The 26,531-nt window shown below is 38.1% G+C and overlaps 1 protein-coding gene across 15 annotated transcripts in view; it reads right to left on the bottom strand.

Moving 5' to 3' along the window:
- Positions 1-25,801, bottom strand: part of BRDT (bromodomain testis associated) — a 30,221-nt gene extending 4,420 nt beyond the window's left edge. Inside the window, exons 1-17 of one of the 15 annotated variants that reach the window (XM_040565481.1) lie at positions 25,694-25,801; positions 21,297-21,541; positions 19,054-19,191; positions 18,204-18,333; positions 16,361-16,533; positions 14,937-15,308; positions 14,220-14,348; positions 13,842-14,030; positions 12,413-12,594; positions 12,050-12,339; positions 11,850-11,963; positions 9,947-10,078; positions 9,078-9,145; positions 7,707-7,899; positions 3,093-3,157; positions 2,519-2,721; positions 611-773 (exon numbers count right to left, since the gene is read on the bottom strand). In XM_040565481.1, coding sequence (XP_040421415.1) covers positions 611-773; positions 2,519-2,721; positions 3,093-3,157; positions 7,707-7,899; positions 9,078-9,145; positions 9,947-10,078; positions 11,850-11,963; positions 12,050-12,339; positions 12,413-12,594; positions 13,842-14,030; positions 14,220-14,348; positions 14,937-15,308; positions 16,361-16,533; positions 18,204-18,333; positions 19,054-19,191; positions 21,297-21,536 — 2,781 coding nt within the window. In that variant the 5' untranslated portion in view covers positions 21,537-21,541; positions 25,694-25,801. Of the gene's footprint in view, positions 1-610; positions 774-2,518; positions 2,722-3,092; positions 3,158-4,418; positions 5,540-5,769; positions 6,307-7,705; positions 7,911-9,077; positions 9,146-9,946; positions 10,079-11,849; positions 11,964-12,049; positions 12,340-12,412; positions 12,595-13,841; positions 14,031-14,219; positions 14,349-14,936; positions 15,309-16,360; positions 16,534-18,203; positions 18,334-19,053; positions 19,192-21,296; positions 21,542-23,585; positions 24,222-25,589; positions 25,649-25,693 lie in introns of those variants that run through there. The other 14 variants (XM_040565482.1, XM_040565480.1, XM_040565484.1 and 11 more) reach the window with 14 other exon arrangements.
- Positions 25,802-26,531: the final 730 nt, after the last annotated feature.

The following is a 26,531-nucleotide window of genomic DNA, read 5'->3' as shown; positions in this document are numbered from 1 at the left end:
AGATCTAAGAACAACCCACAAAACTTCTTTCCAAAAAAGTGTATGCTTCCCGTTACTACAAGTTTGCATAAGCACATTGCTGAAGTCCTCTCTGAAAAGCATTGAACAGGATGAAAGCTTCAGAAGACCTTTTCTGAATCTAGTATGATCTTCATCACACTGTAGTTTTTAAATTCAGTTGTACAATACTATGAAAAAATTTGAACATAGCAAATAAAAACCATTCATTACCTATACCAATAAACCCAATCAGTTTAAAAAAAGGCTCAATTTTGATATTTCAGAGTAGAACAGAACGGCTAGCGCTTTTGTTGACATGTTGTATGTTTGATGTTGACAAGGACTGACAACCTGCAAGACCTGAGGTTTGAAGTTATTAACAGGGCAAGGATTTCCCTTTGCATTTTGATGTTACTGTGGAATTAATTATTGTAACCTTATAGGAGTAACAAGACCAAGCTTTTCATGTAATGCCACTTGAAGACTTATTTGAGTCTCCAGCTTCATTTTCTGGACTAACTCTTCAGGTAGCATAGTTCTGTTAGTTTCAGTTGTCCAGGTCCTTTAAAATAAAGCCTGATCTATCTTTTTTAAAGAGTCAGCAACTTACTGCTTCTCTCCTTCTGCGTTCTTGTTCCATTTTTCTAGCCAAGTTACGGTCTTGAACGAGAGCATGTTGTTGAGCTTCTGGCAGTTGTTTGGTCTTACCCTCTTCTTTTGGGGACTCACAGTCTTTTATTGCTATGACATCCAATCCTGTGCCTTCATGGCTCCTTTAGAGAAAGGAGAAGGGACAAGTATAGGCTAAAAGTCACTTATTTTCTTCATAACAAGCCTGTGCAACTGAACAGAATCTGCGTATAAATCAGTGAATGGCATTTGGTGTGGTTCCATTTTACATGTTAATTCATAATAATTTCTCTTCCCAAGATGTATGGCACACACAATTTTTATGCTGTGATAAGGCTGCCCATGGTACATTTCCCATCTATATGTGCACAGGATTTAAAAATATATGCTACACAAAACTTTTATTGAAGTCACATTCTTTGAAAGACATACAAACTTAATTTTCTGTTACTTTCTTGGCCAGTGATGTTTTTCTTCCAACTTCTTCCTTTTCAACTAGCTATTTGAGTTTGATTTCACTAACTTCAGGCAAGCATCTCTGATGTCATTCCGTAGATACTTCCCTTGCATTAAAAATGGAGTAGTTGGACAAAAAGCAGTATCATACACCAGGGAATCTTTATCATCCTAAAGGCTTGCAAAGAATTATTTATAGAAGGTACAAAATTGCAAAGAGGAACTGTCAGGTCATTGGAAAAAAAAAAAAGAAAGAAAATAAAAGATTCAGTAGCTCTGGCAACTACCTGGAACTGACAATGGTTATGCTACATGGCAGTGAGGAGGGAAAGAATCATCACTGCCAACTAAAACAGTTGCTCTTGTAGTTGTTAGGTACAGGCTGCACTGTTATCTCTAACAAGTCCTGCTAAAGTAGTAGTGCTAATGTAAGGAGGGGGAGAACTTCAAGCAAGGTCCAACACACTCTAAACAAATGATGCTAAGACAGCCAGTGATGGACAGTAGCAGGAGAACTTAGGCCCTGACTCTAAAACAGGGACAAACAGACAAGAAAAAAAAAAAAAAAAAAAGAGTACCAAAGAGGGAAATTCTACAGCAAGTTTCAAAAACGTAGCACATAGCTATTTGCGGTATTACTGCAATGCGGTAGTTAGTAGGCAGTCACTTATCCCCCTGAACTTAATAATAGACCTCAGGCTGGGATACTTATGTGGCACTCACTAAAACAGTGGCTGACAATAATTAGCGATGAACACTACAACAGTAGCTTCTTGACTACGTTTCGAGAAAAAAAAAATACTTTGTGAATTTTGGATGTGCCATTGTGCTCAGAGTGGTACAACCACCCGGTACTTCAGGTAGTTATTTGACACTTGGCAGCTACCTAATCTGAACCAGTCACTCCTGAATAGCCAAGCCACCCAGGATCAAAGTTTTGGACAGCAAGCTACATGTGCTTATGGCCTTTATTAACTCAAAAGCTGCTAATTTTCTCTCCTCTGACTAATCAAGTAATACATAGATACACAACAGATTCCATAAAGGTTCTAACCAATCATTAGTGAATTGCTGAACTGCATTAGTACATTTATTTTCTTATCGGGCATTCTGAGCGCAATTGTGGAGCATCGGACCAGTGTTCCACTAGTTACTGTCACTAGCCAGTTTATTCAACTGTAACAGTGCCCACTCTAACAATATTTATTATAGAATTTTAAATAATGGTACTATCCGTTTATAAAGCTTTAGTTCTTCAACACTTTTGTATCTTTATTCATGATGCGAGACACATATTGCATCAACTAAGCAGCCTGAGGCTGTATTTATGTTTCTTAGAGAGTCCACAAAATTGTTCAGCTATCCAGATGGTAGACCCTGCACGTAGATAACACGTAAGCAAAAAATAACTTTTAAACATGTGGTTACAAACCTCTCTTTTTCTTGAGGCAGGTTTTGCAGTTCCCTCTCAGCTTGCACCAGAGGCCTTTTTAATTCCTGGGCTTGCCCATCCTTTTTCTCTAATACCACTTTCCTGAATTGCTTGAAGCTCTCAGCAGATGTCTTTATTGGAGCTGGAAGCATCATCGTTTTACATAAGCCTACCCAGGAATCTATACTCTTAATTCCTGTATCCTGAAGTTATTTAAAAGGAAAACCAAGATAAACAGAAAAGGAAGATAGGGAAGAAGCAATAATACAGATACTAGAGTTTTTTTTATTTTTACTCTGTCATCCATTATCTGCTTAGTTCTTACATTAGCACAATATTGTTTTGAGGGACCTATTTGGGACCATATGCAACAAAACATCCTTGCTTGTCTAGAATGTTTATGTAAATGCTGTAGTCTAAACATTTACACAATACATTTTCTCATCAATATTGACATTCTTTAGCAAAATACTTTAAAAATCATTAGCATTTACAGCTATTCTTATCCAATCTCTTATGCCCAACTCTCCACTTTTTAATTCCAGAAAACATGAATTCACAAGACTGCACCTACCTTTTCTGCAGAAAATTGGAATTCTGTCTCTTGAGCATTTTGACCATTAGGTGTGTTACAATAACCTGATAAAAAATAAAAAAGAGTTTTTTTACTTGTGTTGATTTTACGAACTATGTTAACTCAAATTTAAACGATAATGTATTTAGTCATTCTAGAAAGTGACTTAATTCACAGTGCAGGTTTTTCTTACCATTTGGCTCAAAATTACAGAAACGCTCCCAAATACAGGTATGTTTCTTAGCCTTTAAGTTGGCTTGGACCACTTTTCTCCAGTTTGGATCAGAGAAAAGAATGATTCAGTTCAACTACAGATGGGATATTAACTCCTGGTTCTAACAAATTTCAGTTGAGCTGTTATACCTGCCAAGAAGACCTACCTGAAGCAAACTTAAAATGCATTTAAGTTCACAGTCACGTCTGTTAAAGCTCTAGAAATAATGCAGGAATCTGAAGCTTTGCGTTGAAACGTCTACAACCGTGGACTTTGAAGCATGCATTGTGGAGCTGCTTACCGCCATACCAGCCTTTACAGAACCTCTCACTAACAAACCCTTAATCTAAGGAAAGCTTATAAATAACAGTTTCACAAGTCAATCTTTCTAATAAGCCACCACTGAATTCAATGATACACAGCACCAAGCCTGCACCTACGGCACCAGAAGCATAACAAGTCTAAATTCAAGAGCTCGTTTCAGAGGCAGGTAGTCTCACAGAAATGCATGACAGTAGGATCATCTACAAAATTCAGTAAGTGTTTTAAGCAACCCATCCTCAAAATCTATTTGACCTATGCACATATATAGTACTGAGCACTCTACACTTTGCATCAATAGATTAGAAGAATAGATTAGATTAGCAGTTCCAGATTGACAAAGCTTTTGTTGTTTAAAAAAACCACAAATACCAGCCAAAATTCAAATGTCCCCCCCCCACGCTTCTGGTCTTCGTCAGGAGGTGTTAATAACGGAAAGGTTTTTCTTAGATAACCGTGAGAACATCTGGGGCATGTATAATTGCAGGAACAGTCAAACCACCACTATTACGGAAGGGGCAGACGGCAGATAACCACTCTCACTCAACACTGTTAGGAGGTCTGCTGTGCAACAAATTGCTGAAGTTCATGTGTACTCAAAGGCAAAGTTTCCTCATTGGGTAATTCATATATTATTAATTATGAAGGAGTCCCTCTACAGCTATGCATATGCAAAATTGAAAAAGCAAGGAATAGAAAAAGAGATAGGGGTACAGGAGAAATTATGTGAAGATTAGGAATAAAAATTAAGAGGAATAAAGACTAAGCAATAAACAGTTAAGTATGCGAAGGTCATGAGCTTTCCCAATGATTTTGGCTGTGTTTACTTCCCCCCACCATTCCCGCAAGCTTTATTCCTGCTTGTTTTCCCAACCTTTTAACATACAAAATAAAAGACCAGGATCTTGATAGTCACATGGTAGAATTCAAGTCTTAGAAGGCCCAGAAACTTAAGGAATGATTTTTTGCTTGAGCTGTCACAAGTGTTTAAAAAAATAGATCAGCGTGTATATGGATTGGTGTGTAGAGCACTAGGGCCTGTCAAGTTTTTTATTTTTATTTTTTTAGGTGTAACTCAAGACCTATTCTTTGGCCAGGGTTAAAGAGCTCAGTGATAAGGCCGTGCCTTTTACTTTCATCAGGTTTTCAGAAGGTTGTTTCCTGCCCCGTTCAAGGGTATACAAGTTGTTTGGAGAGGGAAGACTGAAGTAGGAACAAAAATAATGTCTGTAACACTTGGTTCTCAGTGTAGAGATTCAGTGTCCAGCTCAGTCTTCAGTTTGAAATATGCACAAAGCCCAGTGCATTCTTTTGCAGTTTTCAGTGAACCCCTTTTCCTGTAATATCTGCAAGTTTGTCCCACAGCAAAGAGTTGAGAACGTTACTCTCAATCCAAACGCAGGGGGCAAAGAGCTCTACAGAACTTCAGCAGAACACAATTCAAAGGCCAGAGTTCTGCAGAGATAAGAGAATCAGTGCTCTCAAACTTCCTGGAATACTGAGTTACTTATCCCTTGTACTGAAGTCAGAAAGTTAAATCCTTAAATCAAAGTCATGTGCTTTATATATTTTAAATACAGAAGAAGAACATAACATCCATTTAACTTTCTTTTAAAAAGCAGTAAGTCAAAAGAAGAAGGGAGAACTGTGCAGCCTCCCATTATTTTGTAAACAGAGTGGTGTACAGATGTTCAAAATTTTATTTCTTTAAGCCAGGTTCTGTACATTTAACGTGATAGCCTTGGTATCAATTAGTTTTTATTATGACAATACATACTTTGCTCTTGACTTAGGGATATCAGATCAGTGGTTCTCTCACTGTCCTTTTTTTGAAGTTTGATTTGTCTAGAGTAATTGTTTTCTCAGCTTTACTCCAATCAGCATTGTCAACCTGGGAAGGTGTATTGCATACCTAGAAGAGGAAATTAGACTTCAAAATATACCCTGGAATGCTTAACATATGGGTTATTATACAGTAACAGTATGAAGGATGTGGAATCAGAGCAGTAAGCTGTTGCCACTCTAGCTTCTGCAAACACCAGGGTAGAAGTAGATTTCATTCATGTTATAAGAACATACTTTGACTCCCATATTAACACTTTGGATTTATAACATGAGCTGCTCAGATTCTAAGCAACAGACCAAGTAGAATATGAGAAACTGATACAAGCTCCTAACCCTTAACATGGTACAATGTGGTAGAAGGCAGCTTTTACATTTGTAGAGCCATTTGCCCCTCCTCTACAAATCAGGATAGAGAACAGCTATATTACTTTAGTTCAGTGGTACCTTTTCTCTGTGCAAGAGTGTGTAGTAGAGTAACCCTTGAACAACAGAAGATATTGAGAGTCAGGTTTGTGCAATATTACTGAGACCTTAGATAGTGGATGCAAATGATAAAAGGTAGGTTGTTTCTTGCAAGAAAGGACAAAGCATTCTTGTACTCATAGCCCCAAGAGAAGAGTTAATTTCAACCCACTGAAGAAAAATAAAGGTATTAAAACCTGGATAAAGCAGCTATGTTTGAAACCATATTGAGAACGAATTTAATACCCAAAGATTGAAGAGATCATGTTGCTGCAATAACAATAGCTTCCTTATGTAGAGTCCAACACATGCAGAGGCCTTCTAACAAGGATATTCTCCAAGTCCATATTGAGACAGACATATGGAGACAAATGGACTGACTGAATTTTTCACCATCTGATCTATGACCCTGAAAGCCCCCATTCCTATGCCTTTAGGAGCAGGAAGAAAAAGCAACATTTATACAGGAGCTATCCTTCTAAATCAGAGTTTTGTTGAACTTATAGAGATTGATATTTCTAGAGAGCAAGAACACAGTATTAATTGCTCATTTCTTTTGCACAACTGTAGGTTTACAGGGTGGGTTTTTGACCTCTATGTCTACCAGGGCTACTTGAGTTTAACCTGTAGCACTGAGGAGAAGAGAAATAAAGGAAGCCTTATAGTGCATTTTGAAGTTGATAATGCCAAACTTTCCTTTTATGTTGCAGCCCATGAATTCAGGCTCTTATTCAGGCTCTTACAGATGATTTATCTAGTAGGCTTTAGTAGGCTTTTAGGTAAGGGCTTTGTTATAGATCTAAAGCGACTTCATTGCATCAAGCTCAAGCCTGAAGTATTACATCAGATCTTAAAGGAGTAAGCATGTGCTTTAAAAAAAGCTATTTGAAGTGAATGTGATGGAGAGATGCATTCACCTCTGGAAGAGGACGTGTACATTGGGTGACAAAAGGCTGGGTTGTCCTAGGAGCACTTTGAGACATTTGGGTGACTGGAACATCGTGCAGAGCATGCAGTTGTGATCATACCAGAGAAAGAGGTGAATGATTCCCCAAAACCTGCAAAGTACAACCCTACATCTCAAAATTAGGTCACTGTTTAGAGCCATGGATTAACTAGCTGTGAAGATGTGTATCCTAGTTGTACTGTAAGAGTTATTTCTATTAGTTTTTAAATTCATTTTCAGATTTTCAGCAACTAGCTCAAACTGTCTGTTGCCCAAACCCTCAGAAGTGTCTAAGTTAATAGACCTTTTAGTGTGATGGAGGGAGGAAGAACAGCTCCTTAATCAAGTTTAAGCAACTTCCATTTGATATATCTGGATAGCAAGCAGTAATCAGTTCAGAGTGCCTGAGGCTCTCTAGTTCAGTTAGTATTGAATTTGATGTTAACTTCAGTGGTGGTGGTGGGTTTAAGCATTTAATTCCTGCCCTGGGATGTTGAATACTTCTTGTAACCTTAGATTCATTAAGGCATCATTTGCCATTTTGTCTCCAATTGCTTCTCTTTATTAAGGGAGGGAACACCTCTCCCTGCTTTAATGCTCTTCTGCCCCAACATAAGTGCCAAAGTAATCTCAAGTTCTATCTGATCATACTTTTATTTACATCATGCTCCTTATAATCCACACCCTGCAAGAACTTGTGTTATTACCCACTTGATGCCTCCAAAACCTTAAGATAAGCCTATTGGCCAGTAAGAACATCAGTTCTGCCACCCCTTCTTTCTTCAGGGTTCAATCAAATAGCATGATTCTTGCATAAAGATGTTACCTGAGGGAGACTGGGCATTTTGTTCTGGTGGTTTAAGAGATCTACTCTGTAAAGGCTGAAGCCTCTGTAGCACATTTGGAGATGGCTGCTGCAATTCAGACGATCCAGAAATTTGCAAGCTACTGGTAGAAGATGAGGGCTGTGCTTGCAGAACAGCATCACAGGGCATCTTCTGTAAGCCCAGTGGTATTCTCTGGAAGGAGACTGAAGTAATTAGTCAAATCTTATTTTTTAATAACTATTTGATCCCCTTCCCCATTTCCACTATTTATAGGATCTAGTAGCCCTTGTATTTGTAGTTTGTAGTTTGGTGTTCCTAAGAAGTTTAGGTGACAAAGCCCTATGAAATAAACTGCCCTACCTTGGTTTGATAGATACAGAAAGCCACCAAATGATCACACTGTTTTGTTGTGAAGTATTGTCTGCTGTTACTCTAAATCAGTTTGGCATTGTTGTAATTGACCAAGCTGCAACTTAATTCCTATATCCTGTTTTCTCCAGTTTTTTGTCGTCATTTTGCTTTTGCAGAGACTGAGCTTTATAGCACAAAAAAGTGTTGCATAATTCTTCCCCTCAAGTCTTTGACTGTTATTCAGCTGCTGCTTCTGCATCCTTGAAAATTCACAGGCTGGATTCCTATATCAAACTAAGCACTTTAAATGAAAGCAAGCCTGTCATAAGGTCATTGCAAAGCCTTCATCCTCCTTGCTTTGAAATTTGAGGTCTCCATCTCTGGAAGCTTTAAAGGAAGCTGTGAAAGGCGGAGACAACCCTGACAGGAATTAACACCCACTGCATATACAGGAATAGAGCAATTCAGTCTTAGAGGCATTAAATGTTTCTACATACAACTTTGCTGTTGCTTGAAATGATACCACAGAGATATAGCAGGTATAGCAGAAAATACCTAGGATACTCAAGCAATTAAAGTATGTAGAAGTGAGGTTATTTATATACAGAAAAAAATAAGCAGGGAAAAATAAGTGGGGTTTGCACACCAGTCAATTTTATACTCAAAGAATAAACTGGAAAGGATTTTTTTGGTGGGTGGGAGAGTAGGGGCGAAGCATTTTCTCCTTATGTTTTCCCTTCTCCTTCATCCAACAGTGAGCTACCACAATGTTTGTGTTTGTAAGGGGTAAAACAGTTCTCCCAGTACCTCAGTTTCTGTACAGCTAAAGAAAGTACTTTTAAGAAACAAGTTTTAAATCTACTTCAGTCAGTCCTATGTAACAAGTAGTATTCAAGCTATACTCAAATTCAGCAGGAAATAACGAGTATAGCTTGGGAAATAATATGATTTCCAATAACACTGTATGTAACAAGTAACTGCTTAGAGCAAAAGCATTATACGCATTTCAGTCAGTTTACCTGAGGTTGCTCCATAGAAATTGGACAGTTCTGCCTGGTTTCATTCTGTTTTGAGCATGTTTCTGTAACTGTAAATACAGTGAGGTGGGCAGAAAGAGGGGGAAGGCAGAAAGTCATCCACATATTGCATTATTCACACATACAAGATATAAGTTGCAATTGTACCCAGAGAGCCAAACCTCACATGGAAAGAAACATTATCTTGAATACTTGAACTTGATAAAGTTAAGCAAGATCTTTGCTACAACGGTTTCACTGCATTTGCTTCTCCATGCTGAAGAAGCCTGCATGGGATTCATCCAGCTTTAGACTGTTACCACATACAGGTATCTACACCTCACATTTGGGAAGTCTATTCTGTCCCAAACAGACAAAGCATCCTAGAAGCATCACTGCAATGCCTTGATGCTGCAATGCTAATGTCCTTTGAACAAGCTTGAGACAACTTAAGCAGCAGGGTAGAGTTTGGCTCTACAGTCGGTACTATTGGTACTTTTGTCCCTAGGCTTAGGGACTAAACTTCACCAACAAGGTAAGGCTCTTTGTGTGGCATACTGAACAATTAACATAAATCAAATTTTCAAAAAGGAATAAAATAACAGTCAAGCTATAGCTTGATAGCCAGATCCCCAGGTTAGATATACAGACCTCTTGCTACCAAATTTTAATCTAAAATTCTTCATTGATAAGTTTCACGATTTTTTTTTAAACTCAGTTTTAAGACATTCATTTAATAGCACTGGAATTAAGCCTTCAACATGGAACAAGCGAACAAGAATGACAGATTCTTGGTAAGCGTTTGGAACAGTAAGTACTAAGTCCAAAGGCAGACATTCTGCCTACACAGACACAAAAGGAAGCTTTCTGACCCGATTCAGAGTCGCTGCTATCTGAGGAGCTAGAATCACTGCTAGTACTGCTGCCAGAGTCCAAGGAACTGCTACTGTTGCTGCTGTCACTCAGTCGGCTTGGTCCAATACCAGACTCAGCATTGCTTTCAACTGAAGGACAAAAAGGAAGAATTCAGAACACCCTGCAATCAATCGTCACATACAAGATTAGGAACCACCTTAGCAGGCCTGTGCTCCAACTGGTCTTCTATCATTTAAAATCTACTGCTAAGCTGACAGGGAAATCTTTATAGAAGAGGGATATTTACCACCAGCAAGCTAGTTGTATCAATGAAATTGAGTTGAGGAGCAGTAACCACACAACTTGTAATCCTAAACTAGGTTATAGCTTCTGCTAAGCCAGTTCAAGTAGAGTTTTCCCCAGAAGTTTTCCTGCAGTTAAGTCTGTTTCTGTTTGTTGCCACTGCCAAACTTGCACACTGAGGCCTTTATCAAAGGATGACTCTCCTTTTTCCTCAAGCCATATGTACCCCAGAATTATCTTGTATCTTATCTTTTGCCACCTCACCACCATCTGATTATTTTGCATCTGCAGGGTTGATTTAACTTAGTTTATATTTTATAGTCAAAAAGCTTTTTTCAAGTGTGTTGCTCTGATGGAAGTTTTAACAAGAAGCCACATACCTGTTTCCTTGGACACGTCTTTGCTAAATGCCAGCTTAAGCTCTTCCTTGCAAAGGAGTCAAATGCCACTTTTAAAGATCATCTAGCCTGCTTCCTCCCTTTCCCCAAGGGTCTTAGCAACTGATTTTAGCTGCTTCTTACAGTTGTTCTTTCTAGGATGTTTTCAAGCCATTGTGTATTACCAGACAGGAAAACTGCTGCCTGAGCTTATGTTGAACACAAGCCTGTGCCTTGCAAGACTGCTTCTATCACTTCAGAAAAATGTTTTCACATGGGAGCTTAATAGCTATCCAATAAAGGGCAATAGTAGTACTCACTAGTTTAATGAGGAGCAACTTGACCTATAATAGTAGCATCAGCCACATTGATTTGTTCTCATTCCTTGCATGAGATCCATTGGTAACTGTCAATATGGTCAAGAATGTACTGAATTTCTGGCTTTTGATATTGAAATGCATTATTGCCTGAAAAACTGAATTGAGTCTCCTAAGGCAATTCCATATGCCTAAAGACAAAGCACAGCTGTCACTGATACAGAAGTTCTGCTAGCACAATGGCAATAGTGAGTCCACAGCCAAATGAGTATAACTAGTTTGTTATTCTTGGATCTCTGTGAGACAAAGTGAATTATAAACAAGTAAACCGCAGGGCTTTTTTCCTCCCCTTTGTTTTCATATGTCAGCGTAAGGGATGTGTTCAGTGTCTTACGCTGTGAAGGGATCAAAACCAAACAACTGTAAGATTCATATCAAAGTGCTGGTGTGACAGGTATTGCTTATTTCTTTAAAGAAACAGCTTTGATACCAAATTTATTCAATCCATACTAGCCTTTTAAGGTACTTGAATGCACTGGGCCAGGCTTTGGCCATCTAATCCAGAAGAATAGGATCAGGGGTGGAGATAAGTCTTTAGTTGGATTTCTCAGTATACCATTGGCCATCAGCTATAGCATGCCTGACATGAACTTCACCAGCTCCATTGTTGTGTCTTGTCTTCTACTGCAGAAGCAAGATTTACCATCTTCACCTTAATAAAGGATTAGGTACAAGAAATAAGGCAGATGTTTTCAATAAGTTACTTGTCCTGTCTAATTTGCTGCTGTGACACCCTAGGAACAATCTTCAGACTGACAAGGGGAAGCTTAAGACCCAAATATTCTGAAGAGAAAATCCCCAACAGCATAAGAGTACACAGGCACAACACTAAGCTCTTTGCAAATGAATGAGAGTCACATTACATTTGCAGTTTCCTTTCTTCGGGTTCAGCTGACCATTGACATCCAGTAGTCTCTTCTCTAACTCTTGTTTCCTCTCAGAATTACATTGTTCTTTTGACTTCACTGATTTGTTAGCTGTACATAGAACAGAAGTTAACATTGCAGCAAAACAGAAAACTGATCTAATAAGATCTTTTTAAAGCATTATTTATGCTACATACCATGCTGCTTTCTTGGTCTCTTCCTCAAACAGGTTGCCACATATTTCTCTAGTTCTCTGAGTGTTGAAGTTTTTAAAGTTTCAAAGTCTATTTCTATCTCATCAGGGTTAGAGTTCCTCAGAGAAGGTTCTCTTGACTGTATTATATGGACTACTTTCCCCAGCCTGTCTCCAGGGAGTTTATTTATGTCCAAACTCAGCTGCCTTTTTTCATCATAATTCATAGGCTTGGCACCATCATCTTCTGACTTATGTGCCAACAAGACCTGCTGCGTGGTTTTCTTTGGTTGACTGCAACAAGAAGTATACCACAGTAACAGCAGTTTAAAATAATTTAACACCCACACAAGTCCCCCACACTTACGTGTTTAAAGACTGCTTTTCCTTTGACTTGTGTTTTAGGTCTTTCTTCTTTTGAATCAGGCTTTTTATTTTAGATTTTGCCTTGTTCTTCCTTTTTTCCCTTTTAGCCTTCCCTTTTTTCCTTTTCAGTCTAGGTAAGGATGCTCTGGTCAAAGCCTGTAGCTGCTGGTGAACGGCTTTAAGCTACCAAAACAAAAAGTTGAGTCTTAAGTAACATAGTAGAAAGCTATGAACTGTTCCTATAAATCTCAGGAGGCTTGTGGCATCCAAATAGATACTAGTAGTATTTGCTTTCTAGTGTTTTTTTCACCAAACATCTTACTCTTTAAACAAAGCCACAGACTAAGCATTTAGAAGATGAGGCTACTTATTTTATGTAGGCATTTTTAAGAGCATATGTCTTCCAGCATACTATGAAGAGCAAAAAAAAACACTGTAGGAGTAACGCAGCAGCTTCTCTTTAATTTAAGCATTCATGTGCTTCCCAAATACCTGTATTTGCTATCTTGAGTTGGGCTTGGGCTTCTTTAATCCGTAAACCTCAGCTATTTTGTGATATGAAATGGCTAGCTGGAACATGAACTAAGCTTCAGAGAAGGACCTAAACCTAAGAAGTCTGTTTAAATCTCATAGGGATTACAAAGATGAATGAACAATGAGAACTAGAATTCAACCCCACTCAACTAAAATTCTACAAGAGAGCCTTCTCAATAGTATTTATCTTTAGGCCTATATTCATAGATTCATAGGATATGCACTACTCTGGTAAATACTGAAAACTAAACTAGCAAGAACAAATGCTAATTTTCTCCCTGGATTGTAGATACAGCAGCAGTTTAGAGTGATATGCTCATGCAAAAGCAAGACCACTATTAGCCAGTAAAACAAAGCCATGCTATTGGCATCAGCATGAAATTCCTTGGTTTTATTTCATAGTGAGCTTTCTCAAGTAGAATTTAATGACTTGCTTTTAAGATGTGTAAAAGCATATTCATGACTACCTAAAGCAACTAGCACACCCTGAAACATTGAGCATAAGACCAGAGCTCTTCAACCACATGAAGCAAATGACATTTAGAATCACATGCCACTAAGCTGCGTACAGAGTACCTGGATGCTCTCATCCATGGTATCATGGCAACAGTCTTATTTTTGTTCAAAACAAATCTCATCTGAGAAGACGCTAGGCAAGAACACTAGACTCATAATTTAGTAAAAACAGTTTGTAGTTGCTGAGGCACTATTCACTTGCAGATTAAAAATCTTTGCAAGTGCTTCCAAACAGGGCTAAAGTTTAGTATTACAGTCATCTGTATTCCTTAGAGTCTTGTAAATACTGATTCATAATGCTAAGCTCTAGGATGGACAATTGCAAGGGCGCTATCAGAGAGATTAAACTCAGCAACCACACACTGACTACTAATGCTTACTTGCTCCTGAAGCTTTGCAAGGTGCACTCTTCTCTCCTTCTCATAGTCTTCAGATGACTTCTCTTCTGACGAGTCATCACTACTGCTGTCACTAGAATAAACTTTTCTCACTTCTCTTGTGTGTAGTGGGAGAGAAACACTTGCAGCAGGTTCATCAGGAATTTTGGCAAAGCGCATCTCAAAAACATCCTAAAGAGTGAGGTTTAGGAACAGCAAATAGATGCTCACTTCTCAAAACATTGTGAAGCTGCTGCTTGTTTTCTAGAACTACACAACATAGTAGTTAGTAACATTAGTAGATGCTACATCGGGACTTAAGATGACCAAGGGTATCTTTAGTCCTATTCTGTTTCAAATCTGACTTAAACAATAACTCACCTGAAGTTTTCTTGCCATAGCAACTGCTTCATGGTCTGGAGAATTACGTTTGTAGTAATCCATGAACATTAACCTAACATCTGTGGCAAATTCTTGTGTATCTCTGTATTCAAAGTTATCCATTTTTTTCTAGAGGAAAGGAAATTAAACACATTTAGTGGTTAACTTTAGAAGTACCTCTGTACAACAGTGGATCTGCAGTAAATAATTCAACCCCAATGGATCTACCCAGTATTTGCAAGCTACTGCCACTAGTATCTTCTAGAAGGGATCCTTTTCACAGAAAAGGTAAAAAAGGTGTCACAGATATTCAGTGTTTGAGGTTCCAGGGCACTCCAAGGACTTCGAGGTTCAGACAGAAGCAGGCATTAGAAAACTGCAGTTTTATAGAGCAAGAGCAACAGCATCGTGCAGGCAGACTAAAGGCTATTTAATATGCTTTATTAGCAGCCTGCTTGGAAACACTTCATGGAGAAGGGTAATTCCCACCACACCTTTAATTAGCTTTTTCAAGGTAGATTAGGCAGCATGCACATAGTCACAATGAGACAGACTTTCTGTATTAAGTTGTGGCTTCCTGGAAGAGGGAGCTCTACATAGAATCTATGCCCATTATTTCTTTCAAACCAGAAGCTGCTTTTGTGGCACCTCTTCAACTAAGACTAAAATAGCTACAGTAATGACACTGGATTTAAGCAAATTGCCCAGTTCCCTTACCTTTATGGTTCCTAGGTCTGTAGAACATTTGGTGATCCCTTGTTCCTCACCAAGTGAGAAGGATGCAACACCTACAGGTTTTAAGAAGGGCCACGCATATGCTGAATGTTTCTCTGAAAACATTTCTTTAAGGATTTCATTACAATGTTTTAGTTGTTCTGATAACTGATTTTTTTTAAGAAATCCATGTGACTGTTGAGAATCTGACAAGTCCCTCTTCAGAAGCTTATTTGGTATCATGCATTCGTTGTCACCTCTGCATGCTTTAATAGCTTTACTTTCATTAAACATTGCCAAAGATTCACTGCTTGCTTTGAATATTGAAGTCGTATGAGTTGTAGTATCAGCCTTCCTCTTCACACCTTTTTTTGTCTAGAAAAAAGATTTTGCAGTTTAAAATACATGCATCCAGAACAGCGAGAGAATGGTCAGCTTTGAGACTACACAAGAAAATCTAGAGTGTCTCAAAACTTCTACAGCTAATGAAACCAGAATAACTTGTTATATCCACAAGTTTATACTGAGCCTACAAGGCATTACAAGCCAATGCCAAGCTCAATCTGAAATGTATGGGAAAGAAAAGTAGGTAGGTTGTGGGTAGCTTTTAACCAATCAAGAAAACTCCAAGAAGATAGTAAGTTATAAGATACCCAGAAGATGAACACCATGGGAATAGAAAGTGACTTTATTTTAAACCTAGCAGAGGGATTTATGTACACGTTTGTCATTTATTTTTTACCCTGGGTTGTATTGGGTTTGGAAGAGATGCATGTGCTTTGCCATTATGTTCAAGCTGTTCAGTGTAAATGTGTAAAAATCCTCTTGGAAAGCCTGGTGCGCATGCCTGTTCCTCCTTGGAGGAGGATAAATAAAGCTAATCCATTACAAGCCTATTTGATCAAAAGTGTTGCTGTTCACATACAATTCATATAAGAATTTGATTTTGTGGGCTACAAACACCTTTCCCAAATAGTTAAACATGCTATTTGGGGGATTCAAGCATTTGGTTTAAACTGAAGAAATTAGAAGTTAATAGAACTTAGGAAAAAGCTTTATTTTATTACTAAGGCCTTTATTTAGGCCACAAGGAAAGAACAATTTTAAATCAAGGTGAAACCTGCAGAAGGATGAAATATGCTTTAAGAATGAACATCTTAGTTTACTTTGTTTCTTTGAAAGAAACAGTCTTTAAACCATATTTAAAAGACTTACCAAGCAGTCATCCCAGTTTCTGCATATTTCTGAAAATTAGTACTAGCCCTGTTATTTATCAGGGAATAAGTGATCTAAGTCTTCTAGATATCTTCTATCACAGTAGAAGTTTTTGAAAAGACACTGCTATAAGCATGGCTACTTTGGTTTTGCTGTTATTACCTGGAGCAGTAATTTCAATACCTTTCTGAAAGTTATTTGAGACAACTTACTTTTGTTATAGGGACTGCAGCTGGCATTGAAGCAGTCAGCTGAGCTGCAGACAAAGGAGTTAGCTTAACCTGCTGTAGCTCTTCAGTCATCACTGGAGGCTGCTCACCACTGTCAGTTTGTTTCTGCATTGTGCTCTCTTTAGTTGAGGTCCTAGGATTGGGCTGCTGAATTTCTGGTTATTTTAAAACAAAGTTGTAAGTTATGCTTTAAATATGACAGTTAATTTCTTTCATGATCATACTAGACAGTTTTCAATAGAACTACACCCAAGCTATACAAAAGCATTACATATAGCAACATTGTTGTCCTTATCTACTTGCCCCATCAGCTAGATTGTTGTGCCAGGTTATGGATACTTGGCTTCAAGAAAACCATGGATTAACTTCAGAATGGAGATTAAAGAGACATCATAGTAAACCCCCCATGTTGTTAAAAAGTTCTTGCCAAGAAAGTATTAAGTCATTTTCTACATACACATGAAAATCAAGTGCTTAAAAAATATCAAAAGTTGTTCAAGTTACATTTGTGTGTAAAGCAGATCGGGGTATTAAACAGCTTTAATACCAGAAAGACAGTATTATGAATTTATCTCAAATTATTGCAGTCATTTGAGAACCAAAAAGCTAGTTCAGCTTCCATCAAATTTCCCAGAAGACTTTTTGGAAGCCACTTCTACCTGTTCAATGAAAATATTCTGCCAAGGTTATGAATTACCTGAAATTTCCCCTCAAGCTAATGAGTAGGAAGGCAGCTGAACACTCTTGTCTTCCTCCTAATCCCATTCAGAAATTCTTATGAAGGGATCAATTTATCCACAGATTTTCCATACTCATCTAACAGATCACTATGAAAGATAGTGTTGCTCCTCAAGTTTACTTTGAGGCAAAAACTAGAGATTTATCAAGCAGCAACGCTATTTTGGAAAAAATTTGTTTCAGACACTTGCAGTAGCAAGGACCACAACATCACTAACAGCAGGAAGAAGGCAATGAAGTAAACATGAGACACTGAAGAGTTGCATAGTCGCAAAGTTGTAAGAACATCTGTTAGCTGGACCAGTAAGAAGTGAGCTAAAAGTCACTGCTCAACAGCTATGAGAAGTCAAATAATCATTAAGAGGTATCAAAATGAAGAAGTGCTACAAGCTCCTTCTAAGGCACAGCATCCTTCCATTAGCACTAGCATACATCCAGCAACTGACAGCAGTACCTTCAGGCCCATTTGGGAGACTACATTACATGTCCTCATGTCCTCAAATTCATCCATAGAGATGCACATACAATTCAAAACGCTACTAGTCCTACTTCTAGTAATAATATTTTTCTAACAGTGTTAAAAATTAGATGCTGAAGCAAGCACTTTGTAGAAGTGAAACATTTTTCAGGGTAGTGAAGGAAATTACAAGAGCAATTAAAGACAAAGTCGATGATGAGTAGTGAGTTGCAGCTTATCTCCTGAACTCTTAACTAAGCTTCCCAATATAGCTTGAAGCACCTACTACATAATTTCCTCATAAGTTTGAGATGCCTTGACTGCATCTTCCTTCTTGTGGGCAAGAGTATTTCACCTGTGAAACTGTGCTATTACACTACTGGTGAAGTTGCCAATTCTGACTTTTTTCCTTCTCAAATATATTTCATTAGTAGAAAAAAGTACGTATGAAAATATTATGGCTGCACTGAATCTGCTAAAGCTTCATAACACTATTGCTTGTCTGATATGTTCTGGGAAAGGTGGAGAGCATCATGACTACTCCAGGACTGAGATGTGGTGAGTTAGAGGATTCCCTGTTCCCAGCTTTTGCTTGTTTAATATGTTAACAATTCAATATATAGTCCTTACCTACTGATGACTTTCCTTTTCTCTTTCCTTTGTTGGGAATCAGTAGTCTTTCTTCTGGTGGCATTTGTGCTATTTTCTGCATAAACACTTTTTCTAGTTCTTGGGCCATAAACACAATGTCATCACCTGGCTGCAAAATACAGTTGGTAACATTCTGAGTGCGGGAGAAGTTGCTGCAATAAAATGCTACCTCTTCAACTAACCATAGTCTATATTGACCAAATTGAAGCAAGCCACCAGTACCAGACAGGTACTTACCATCCCTGCCCTCTAACACTAATAGAAGTTGCTTTCCTGTTGAAATAATAGACCCTTTCCCCCCACTGTCCCTGCGCACAGTCCTCCTTACCATATGTCCACATATTTCCCTTAGCAAAGGGAAAAGGGGGCAGAGCTGCACCTTTTTTATTCCTGTGTTCTGAAGGAAGCTGTTGAAGCTCAAAGATGATACTAAGGCACAGCCAACAAACATCCAAGCTCAGGCAGATGCTCACACTTCAAGTTAGGTTAGCTTATCTAAACTTGATAGAGTAGTGGAGCATAGCTCAGGATAGCTGGCCTTGAACTTGTTTAGCTCTTACATTGGGCCATTCAGGAGCTGTGTAAACAAAACCTAGAAATTTTGCCAACAGAATACTTCTGCAGTAAAGACTGTGCATTCAGTTGTTGTCACAGCAGGTTAGGCTTCACTTATGTCTTCAGTTAAACCTAGGAACAAAGCCCTCCTCCTTTTCAAAGCAACTAGCATCAAAAAAACCTGAAGACATTGACAAGGAGCATGCAGGTTGTAAGTATTGGCTGGTATTCACTATCATTGGTTACTAGTAAGAGATGGTCGTGTTTCACGTACCTTGTTATATATGTGGCAGTTCAAGAACATAGTTTTGAAGTCTTCAATGCATTCTGCTGCTTTTGCATAGTAATTATGTTCCAGACGCTTTTTAATTGTGCTCAGGTCCATAGGTTTCTTTATAATACTGTAGTAATCCTGTAGTTTTTGAAAGAGTTAGTCACATAACAAATCTCTTAAATATTAGGACATGAAGAATCTGACAGTTACAAAAGGTAAATTGCAAGAGAAGAACTTCATTATGTTGGAATATTTTATTAAATTGAAATTTTGCACTGTAGTCATAGGTACCATAGATGCATTCAGGAACTCTTCACCTTCTATTTTCTCCTCACTCTTTCACATAAGATCAAGAGTGTTCAAAACTCCAAATATAGCTCTGGACTCTGTGGAAACAATTCTTTGTAGTAGTACTTATGAAAAGTATATACTTGCTATCTTAAGGCCATTTACTTGAAGTAGCACTCCGACTTACAGAGCAGGGAAAAAAATCTAAAGACAGACAATGACTTAGTTGCTGACAAAAATGGAGAAGCAGCCAAGTTTTCACTGTCGCTTATCAAATACTTATCTACTGGGTCATATTGCCTCTCCTCTCAGGGAGAGTCTAGTGAGGATGGAAGAAGACTGAAATGCAATAGGAACATGAACTATTGTGATTGTGTCAGCAGCACTGCTGTAAGCCTGTAATTAAGATTATGAAGTCAACTCTTAACACTGTATTTAAGAAATCAGGATAAGAATATCACCGCTAAATGTGCATACACATGGCAGTTGTGTAAAGTTACTGTTAAACAAGGCTTCTAAAGGTATCCTAACAATTTGTTTCAGTGAAATTAGAAAGCTAAATACATCATAGCACAGACTTGTTTACCAAAGCAATGGCAGGAAAACTTAAATAATGCAACTAATGACTATCATCAACTCTGCGTATTCTAACAACAAGAAGAAAGGCAAATGAGTCAAATGCCTTCACCATCCTTGCCATGAAGCCAGTTTTTTGCTTGTTGTATGGAGAGTGAACTAATACATACTTTCAGAACACAAACATCTGGCTTAGAAATCCGGAGAGACAGAACAGGCCTGAGGCCAGCTGCATTTGTTGCCATAATTCTGATTGAATTACCTCTAATTTTAACCATAAGTGGCAGTTCCTTCCAAGAAGGAAAAAAAGGTAAGAAAACACAAAGTCACTTTGCTTTTGGACAAACTGACCAAATGAGTTTCTCATAAGAAACAGTTGCAGGTAAAGGCTTTTTTTTGCCTAAACAGAACCAATAATTTAGTAGAGTTAGTCTTGGAGATTTGAGAGAACTAAATACATTTCATTAAGCTGGAAAATGAAGAATTGAAGTAACCTTGCCATGGTTTTATTTCACATCTTTCTACTCATTTACCAAAAGCAGTACCTTCCAGGCTATTTGATAATTGACACAGTAGCATTTCACTGTCTTCATTTGACAGAAAAAGCTGGTGTGATCCAAAATTGGAGTCTAAATATATCTAGCTTGTCACAAGACATTCTATTCTGTCCAGGAATGTGTTAAGTCATGCTTTCGTACCTGGCAAAGTCACAGGGCAATACAGAACAGGGACAGGAATTTAAACATGACCTTACATTTCCTAGAAGAATATTCTACTACTGTAGTATGATTATACCGTATCTCCTTTTTCTTCCCTGTTTTTGCAGAATCATTTAATTCCTTTAGAAGCTTTAGAGCAAGATCTCCAAATCACTTTAAAGTTAAACTGTAATTACTTCTCTACATCAAACTGAATCTAAATTTGCCTGTTTATCTTAGGATCAATCAGATCTGCTGTTCCATCATAAAAAGTATTTACCATGTAAAAAGGTTGGCCACTTCCATTAAGAATAAAATGAGTGAAGGAAAAGGAAAATACTCATTATATCCAGCATTAAGAAATATGGCTAAACCAGTGCTTCATTAAGAAGCTCCAAAACTTCATTAAGAAGCTCCAAAAGACCTATTTAAGTGCTGTTCATGTTTCTTACAGAAATACTTATTTGCAACAGTCTCAGAAAGGAAAAGGAGCAAAGATGCAGCATCTGGTACAAACCAGAGAGAAAGCAGTTTTCTACTGGAAGTTCTTGGAGTAATTAAAGCAGTTCACATGTTAAAGTAGTCTTCCATGATCTGGTGTATCATGAAAAAAACTTAAGCTAATTCACAAGTCTTGTAATATTTCACATACTAATATTCCATTTCCAAATTGGTTCTTACAGGAAGATTCAGTGCTGCTGCATCTACAGGCTGATGAAATGGCCAGGAAAAGTTGTGTCTCCACATGGCTTTCATGACCACTCTCTGTAAGTACTGAAGTTGGTTTGTTTGACAACCACTATTTTTATTGTTTATATATTCTGGTGGAGGAGGGTTAACAATTTTGGAACAATGCTGGCTTGGAAGAGACATCTTCAGCAAGGATGTATATCCACTTGTTCCAAGATCTTCATTATACATCTAACCTGTGGGTGGAAAAAAAATACTATTCAGTAAAGATATCTAGATCTAATTCTCTTAGCAAAGCATCAATACTGTAGTCACAGGCATGCCCTCATAGTTTACACATTTGTTTTACAGTGCCCAGTTAGATGCGCTGAACTACTAAGTTCAGTTCTTTAGGTTATAAACAGCTATATTTGAAGAGGCTTAAAGAAGCATGCTGAGACACGTAAGGTCTCCCTAGAAATAAGCTTCCTCATTCAGGTTCGTCTACTGAAGTCCAGAAAGACATCCTCTGCCTCCCCCACCTCCACAGATGGAGTCTTATAGGAAGACATTTGATCTAAAGAAAAAAAAACAGCTTTACACTGCAGTGTCTCACCTAGCAAAAAGCAGCAACAGCTATATACTACCTTACTCATGCATCTCCACCAAGTCACCTCACAGAAGTCATACAGCCACCAATATTATGTTTTAGCTTAGAAGTGCATTTTCTAACAGTGGTTTTCAGGTTTGCACAAATGCACAACTGCATTTTCTGCCAGTGTGCATCAGCTTTGTTATATACAATCATGAAATGTTCATTTTCCCCCATCCCATTTTGAATCAAGTAAAGAGTACTTCAAAGAACAGCTGTAGTAATTTGCATTTATCCACCATGGTGTTGCTGCACTGGAGTAGAACACATAGGTACTTTGGTATGGCAGAGAGGCTGTGGTTTGGAATGCATAACATCAGCACTAAGCTAGGCAAGACCTTCACCAAGCACAGTTACAGAAGTTCCCGTCTTGGCCCACCTTCTTAGGTCATTATTGAGTTCTAAACACTCAGATGATAGTTCCGCTTCCTTCAGTCCATTAAGAGAGAAAAAGCCACATTCCTCATTTTAACATTTTCCCCATCCCTAGAAATTTTTAAGACCAGGTTGGATGGGGCTTTGAGCAACTTTGGTCTAGCAGGAGGTATCCCTGCCCACAGCAAGGGGGTTTGGAATTAAGATAATCCTTAAGGTCTCCTCCAACCCAAACCATTCTATGATCAGCTCCTCATTTTACCCATGTAACAGTTGCTTTTTATGTATTCACCAGATCAAACATTTATTCTCTAGTTGTCCTGCTTTTTCCTTAAAAAAGGAGTCTAGTAGCCTGCTTTTGGACACTGTACATAGTATTTCTTGAAAACTTTAGAAAAGGTCATAAGTAGCTAGATAGCTACTGTAATCACCACACTACAAGAATAGTGTTTATGTCCCACTCTTACAATTGTAAGATCCCATGAGACATCACACATTTTCATTTTTGTTCTTATTTCTGCATTCAAAAGCAAGCTTATTTCAAAGCTCTTAAAGCTAAAGAGCTTTGCTTTCTCCCCCACATGTTCAGTCTAGTCATTACAGAATACAGATGTCATTCTTCAAACAGTACTGCTATCAAAGTAACAGGACTTCCTTAAATAAGGAGAACATACAAAACCAGTCTTTAAAGCTAGGAACAGTTCTGGGTTGAGAGATATACTTGCGTAGACAGCAATAATAAATTCAGTACAAGATCACCTCTTTTTGAGGTTCACAATGCAGGAGATTTCAAGACTACTGTTACTTTTCAAAACAATTTCACTTGGGAGAACTTTACTAGTTTGGGCTCGAAGTTTTAGTTTCAAGTCATAAATCACAAAGTTAGTTTTAAGTTTGAAAGTAGTCACATTGTGTAGTCTGCCTGTTCTGATGAGACTAAACCTAGAACTCTAAAGCAGATTTCAACAGAGCCAAGGGGAGCATATTTTTATGGAATAGATATTCAAGTATATGCAAAAGAACTTATAGTCCACAGATGAAGATGGCCCACCTTGTGCTTAATAGTATGTTAACTGTGAAGTTAAGCTTTTCAATGCTGTTTGCTTTTGCAAATCTAGTTGATACAGTAGTACATATTAGAGTGTGATGTACTAGGGAAATGATGTACTAGGGAAACAGTCTTTTGAATTCAGGTGTGCCTGCTTTTTTTTTTTCCTGTTCTCATTCCTTTCTTCCTGGAAGACTTAGAAACACCATAACTTGCAACACCTCACCTTTAAATACTGAGTTCCCAGTTACCTTCTTATAGAAGTTCACAGTTTTAATCTGCTAACTATAGGTGCTGAGGCACCAACAATATAGCACAAAAGCATAGTGTCTTTTATAGCTGTCAGTTCTCCAGAGTCTTCCTTATTTTCTCTTAGGGAGAGGCTGATAGACTAACCTAGTCCAACCAGTAATCGCATACTTTCAAATGGAGATGCTTTTAGCTACCCAGAGAGAACCCAGCTAGGTGAAGCATCAAGAACAGCTTTACTGGCATTGTCCCTGTAGTCAGTGCAGAGCCCTCCCTCCCTGCAAGCACAAACCAGTAACAAGGTCACTATGATACCTTCTAAAAATGCAGCTCCAAGTTTACGGCATCAGTCCTGTTCTCACTCTGCACAAACAACACTCATTCATTCTCTGGAGTTTGCTGCACACACACCGAGTGTTCACATGCCTCAGAAAATAGCAACATCTGCATAATAGGTAAGAGTGACATTTGCATTTATTTTTATTACCAACTACCCAGTCTTGGAACTTGTACACCTTCTTAAGATGGAGACATACAAATAGGTAACAGTATCCAAAACAAGGAAGGGTTAGAACTTAATAGGCAGTTTTATGAAGAACTTGCAAGTCAGTCTGGAAGGCCAATTAAATTCCAAATACTGAGTTCTTTCATCTAATCAAGGTCTTACTTACTCTAGCAAGAGGGGAAGAACAAAGATTAAGGGAATAAGAGTTGCAGCAGCAGTAACATCCTCATCTACTCCAGCACTATAAACAGAGAAGTTTTATACCAACATGCACAAAGAACTAAGTGGTGTCCTCCCCTCACAACCCAATATACACTTCACATGTAAAGCACATATACACACTCCCCCAAACTTATGGCTGCATTCCATCCCCAAAAAGCTGCTTTGAATCTAAGCTATTTCTGTTGCCATGTCATCTCTCACATAAGGAAGAGCTTACAATAGAAGTTAAAACAAGCTGAAGGGCTTAAGTTGAACTCCATATTTATTTATTGAACCTCAGATAAGAGTACATGTAGTTTGTACTCCCACGCATTATACTAAATAATGACCTTTCCACCGATGTATATATCTCAGCTTATAAAAAGCCAGGCACACAGGATCTACATTTAACCAATCTATACTGGAAGAATTGGGAAGAGTTCTGAGGCAGCTTTGAGAGCCCCACAACCCAGCCAAGTCAATTGTCTACTGTATCCATCTGTTAGGCCACGCTATCATTTTCTCCAGATACTTTCTGCTAAAAGCACATTTTATGATATAAAGTGCAAGTTGTTCACCTTCCCACCTGAAGCACAGAGGCTAGAAATGGGAGATAGAAAAGGAAATACTGCAATTTGAACTTGTTTTTAAAAAAAGACTTCTATGCTATGCTTTTTAAGAAAAGGGTATTTGTTTCCTGATAGCTTTCTAAGTATTAGCTAGCTTGTTGAAAAAGGCTATTCCCCCTTGTTTAAGTTCAGTATTATATTTACTGAAGTTCAACCTATATATCTCAACAAAGTCAAGAATAGCAACTCAAAGAAGCACTAGACTGTGTCTCTGTTCTTTATGAAGGATACTATCAGGTTCTACATGCTACGAACATTTCATTCTTGAGAGCCTTTTTAACAGCTTTTTGTTCAACTGATAATTAGTCATTGCATTTTTTAAAAACAAATATTGAAAAAGCCCTCCTATGTTGACTTACTAAGGCCACCCAGAGACAAGCCTAGCCTACTTACTCTAAGTAACATAATGCCTTCTTTCAGAGGAACAGTTATCCCCTTACAACTGCCCATAAAGCACTATTTCATTACTTTTAGAACCTCTCCTGGGAAACTTCAAAGGAATGTTAACTGTAGAGACGAGCCATTTAAAGATTAGAACCACAAAAACCATTGATTCACAGCTCCTACCATAACCAGCCCATCTTAGCAGCTCAAACAACTCAAAATTGAGTAGCTACCCTCAAAAGAGATCAGGCATCCTTTTTACCTCGGTTTTAAGGAAAACCAAACCTCATTTCCTTTCCATCTAAGAGGAAAATGAAGAACACAGCTTCAGAAAAAAGAACAGAGAAGCCTTTATAACCTATTCACCTTGTTTTGCTCCTCAGCACTAACACAGCTGTATACCTACAACCCTCCCTAAGGCTTGCCCTGTGAGCAGTTATAATTGGGAGGTTATCAGTAGAAGGTGGGAACAGCTGTTAAGGGCACAGACACACCAGATGGCTATTTATGTCAGACCTACTCACTTGCTAGTTAATCAATGAAACAAGGTGGAAGGATGTAAAAATATGAGTGATTCTACTTAGGCCAGTTTTGGTTTGATTTTCTAATCTTAGCTTTAAAGTTTAAAGCTTAAAGATAATGCATAACACTAATGTTTTATGTCAGTTATTCTGAATTATACTGGGTTATGGTATAAGCGATGCATAAATATTGTATCTCGTTAAGCACTCTACAGTGTTCACCCCTTCCTTTGCTATTCAGTTCCATTACTTAATTTAAAAAACAAATACATTTAGTAAATGCTGCTATAGCATAGAAATAAGGATCAGGGTGTTCCCTAATAAATTCAGCTTGTTGTCATTAAAGCTACAAAGACCTGCGGTTTAGCCACGTCGAATTTTGGCTATTTGTTAAACTTTGTTGCTCTCATTACACCTAAAAACTTGAGCCCTGGCATGCTGTAGTACAAAGTTGCACTGCAAAATCAGATTTGTATTGGATATGTTGTTTCATGCAGTTGTGTTTGTCAACTGCAAATGTGCTTTTCCTTCTTTTTTTTTTCTTTTTTTTTTTTTTTCCCTAGCAAGATGTCCTGGTGACTGGGCTAAACTTAGGTAGACTTCTTTTTGTTTCTGGCAAAAGTCTGAAGTGTTGCTGTTGGATCTAAAATATCTAGGTAGATCCAGCAAGTGCTAAGTGTTCT

The sequence above is a fragment of the Cygnus olor genome, chromosome 8, assembly GCF_009769625.2.
Source record: "Cygnus olor isolate bCygOlo1 chromosome 8, bCygOlo1.pri.v2, whole genome shotgun sequence".
NCBI lineage: Eukaryota > Metazoa > Chordata > Aves > Anseriformes > Anatidae > Cygnus > Cygnus olor.
Note: the sequence above shows the minus strand (reverse complement) of the source record. Positions and strands in the feature narration are given on the sequence as shown.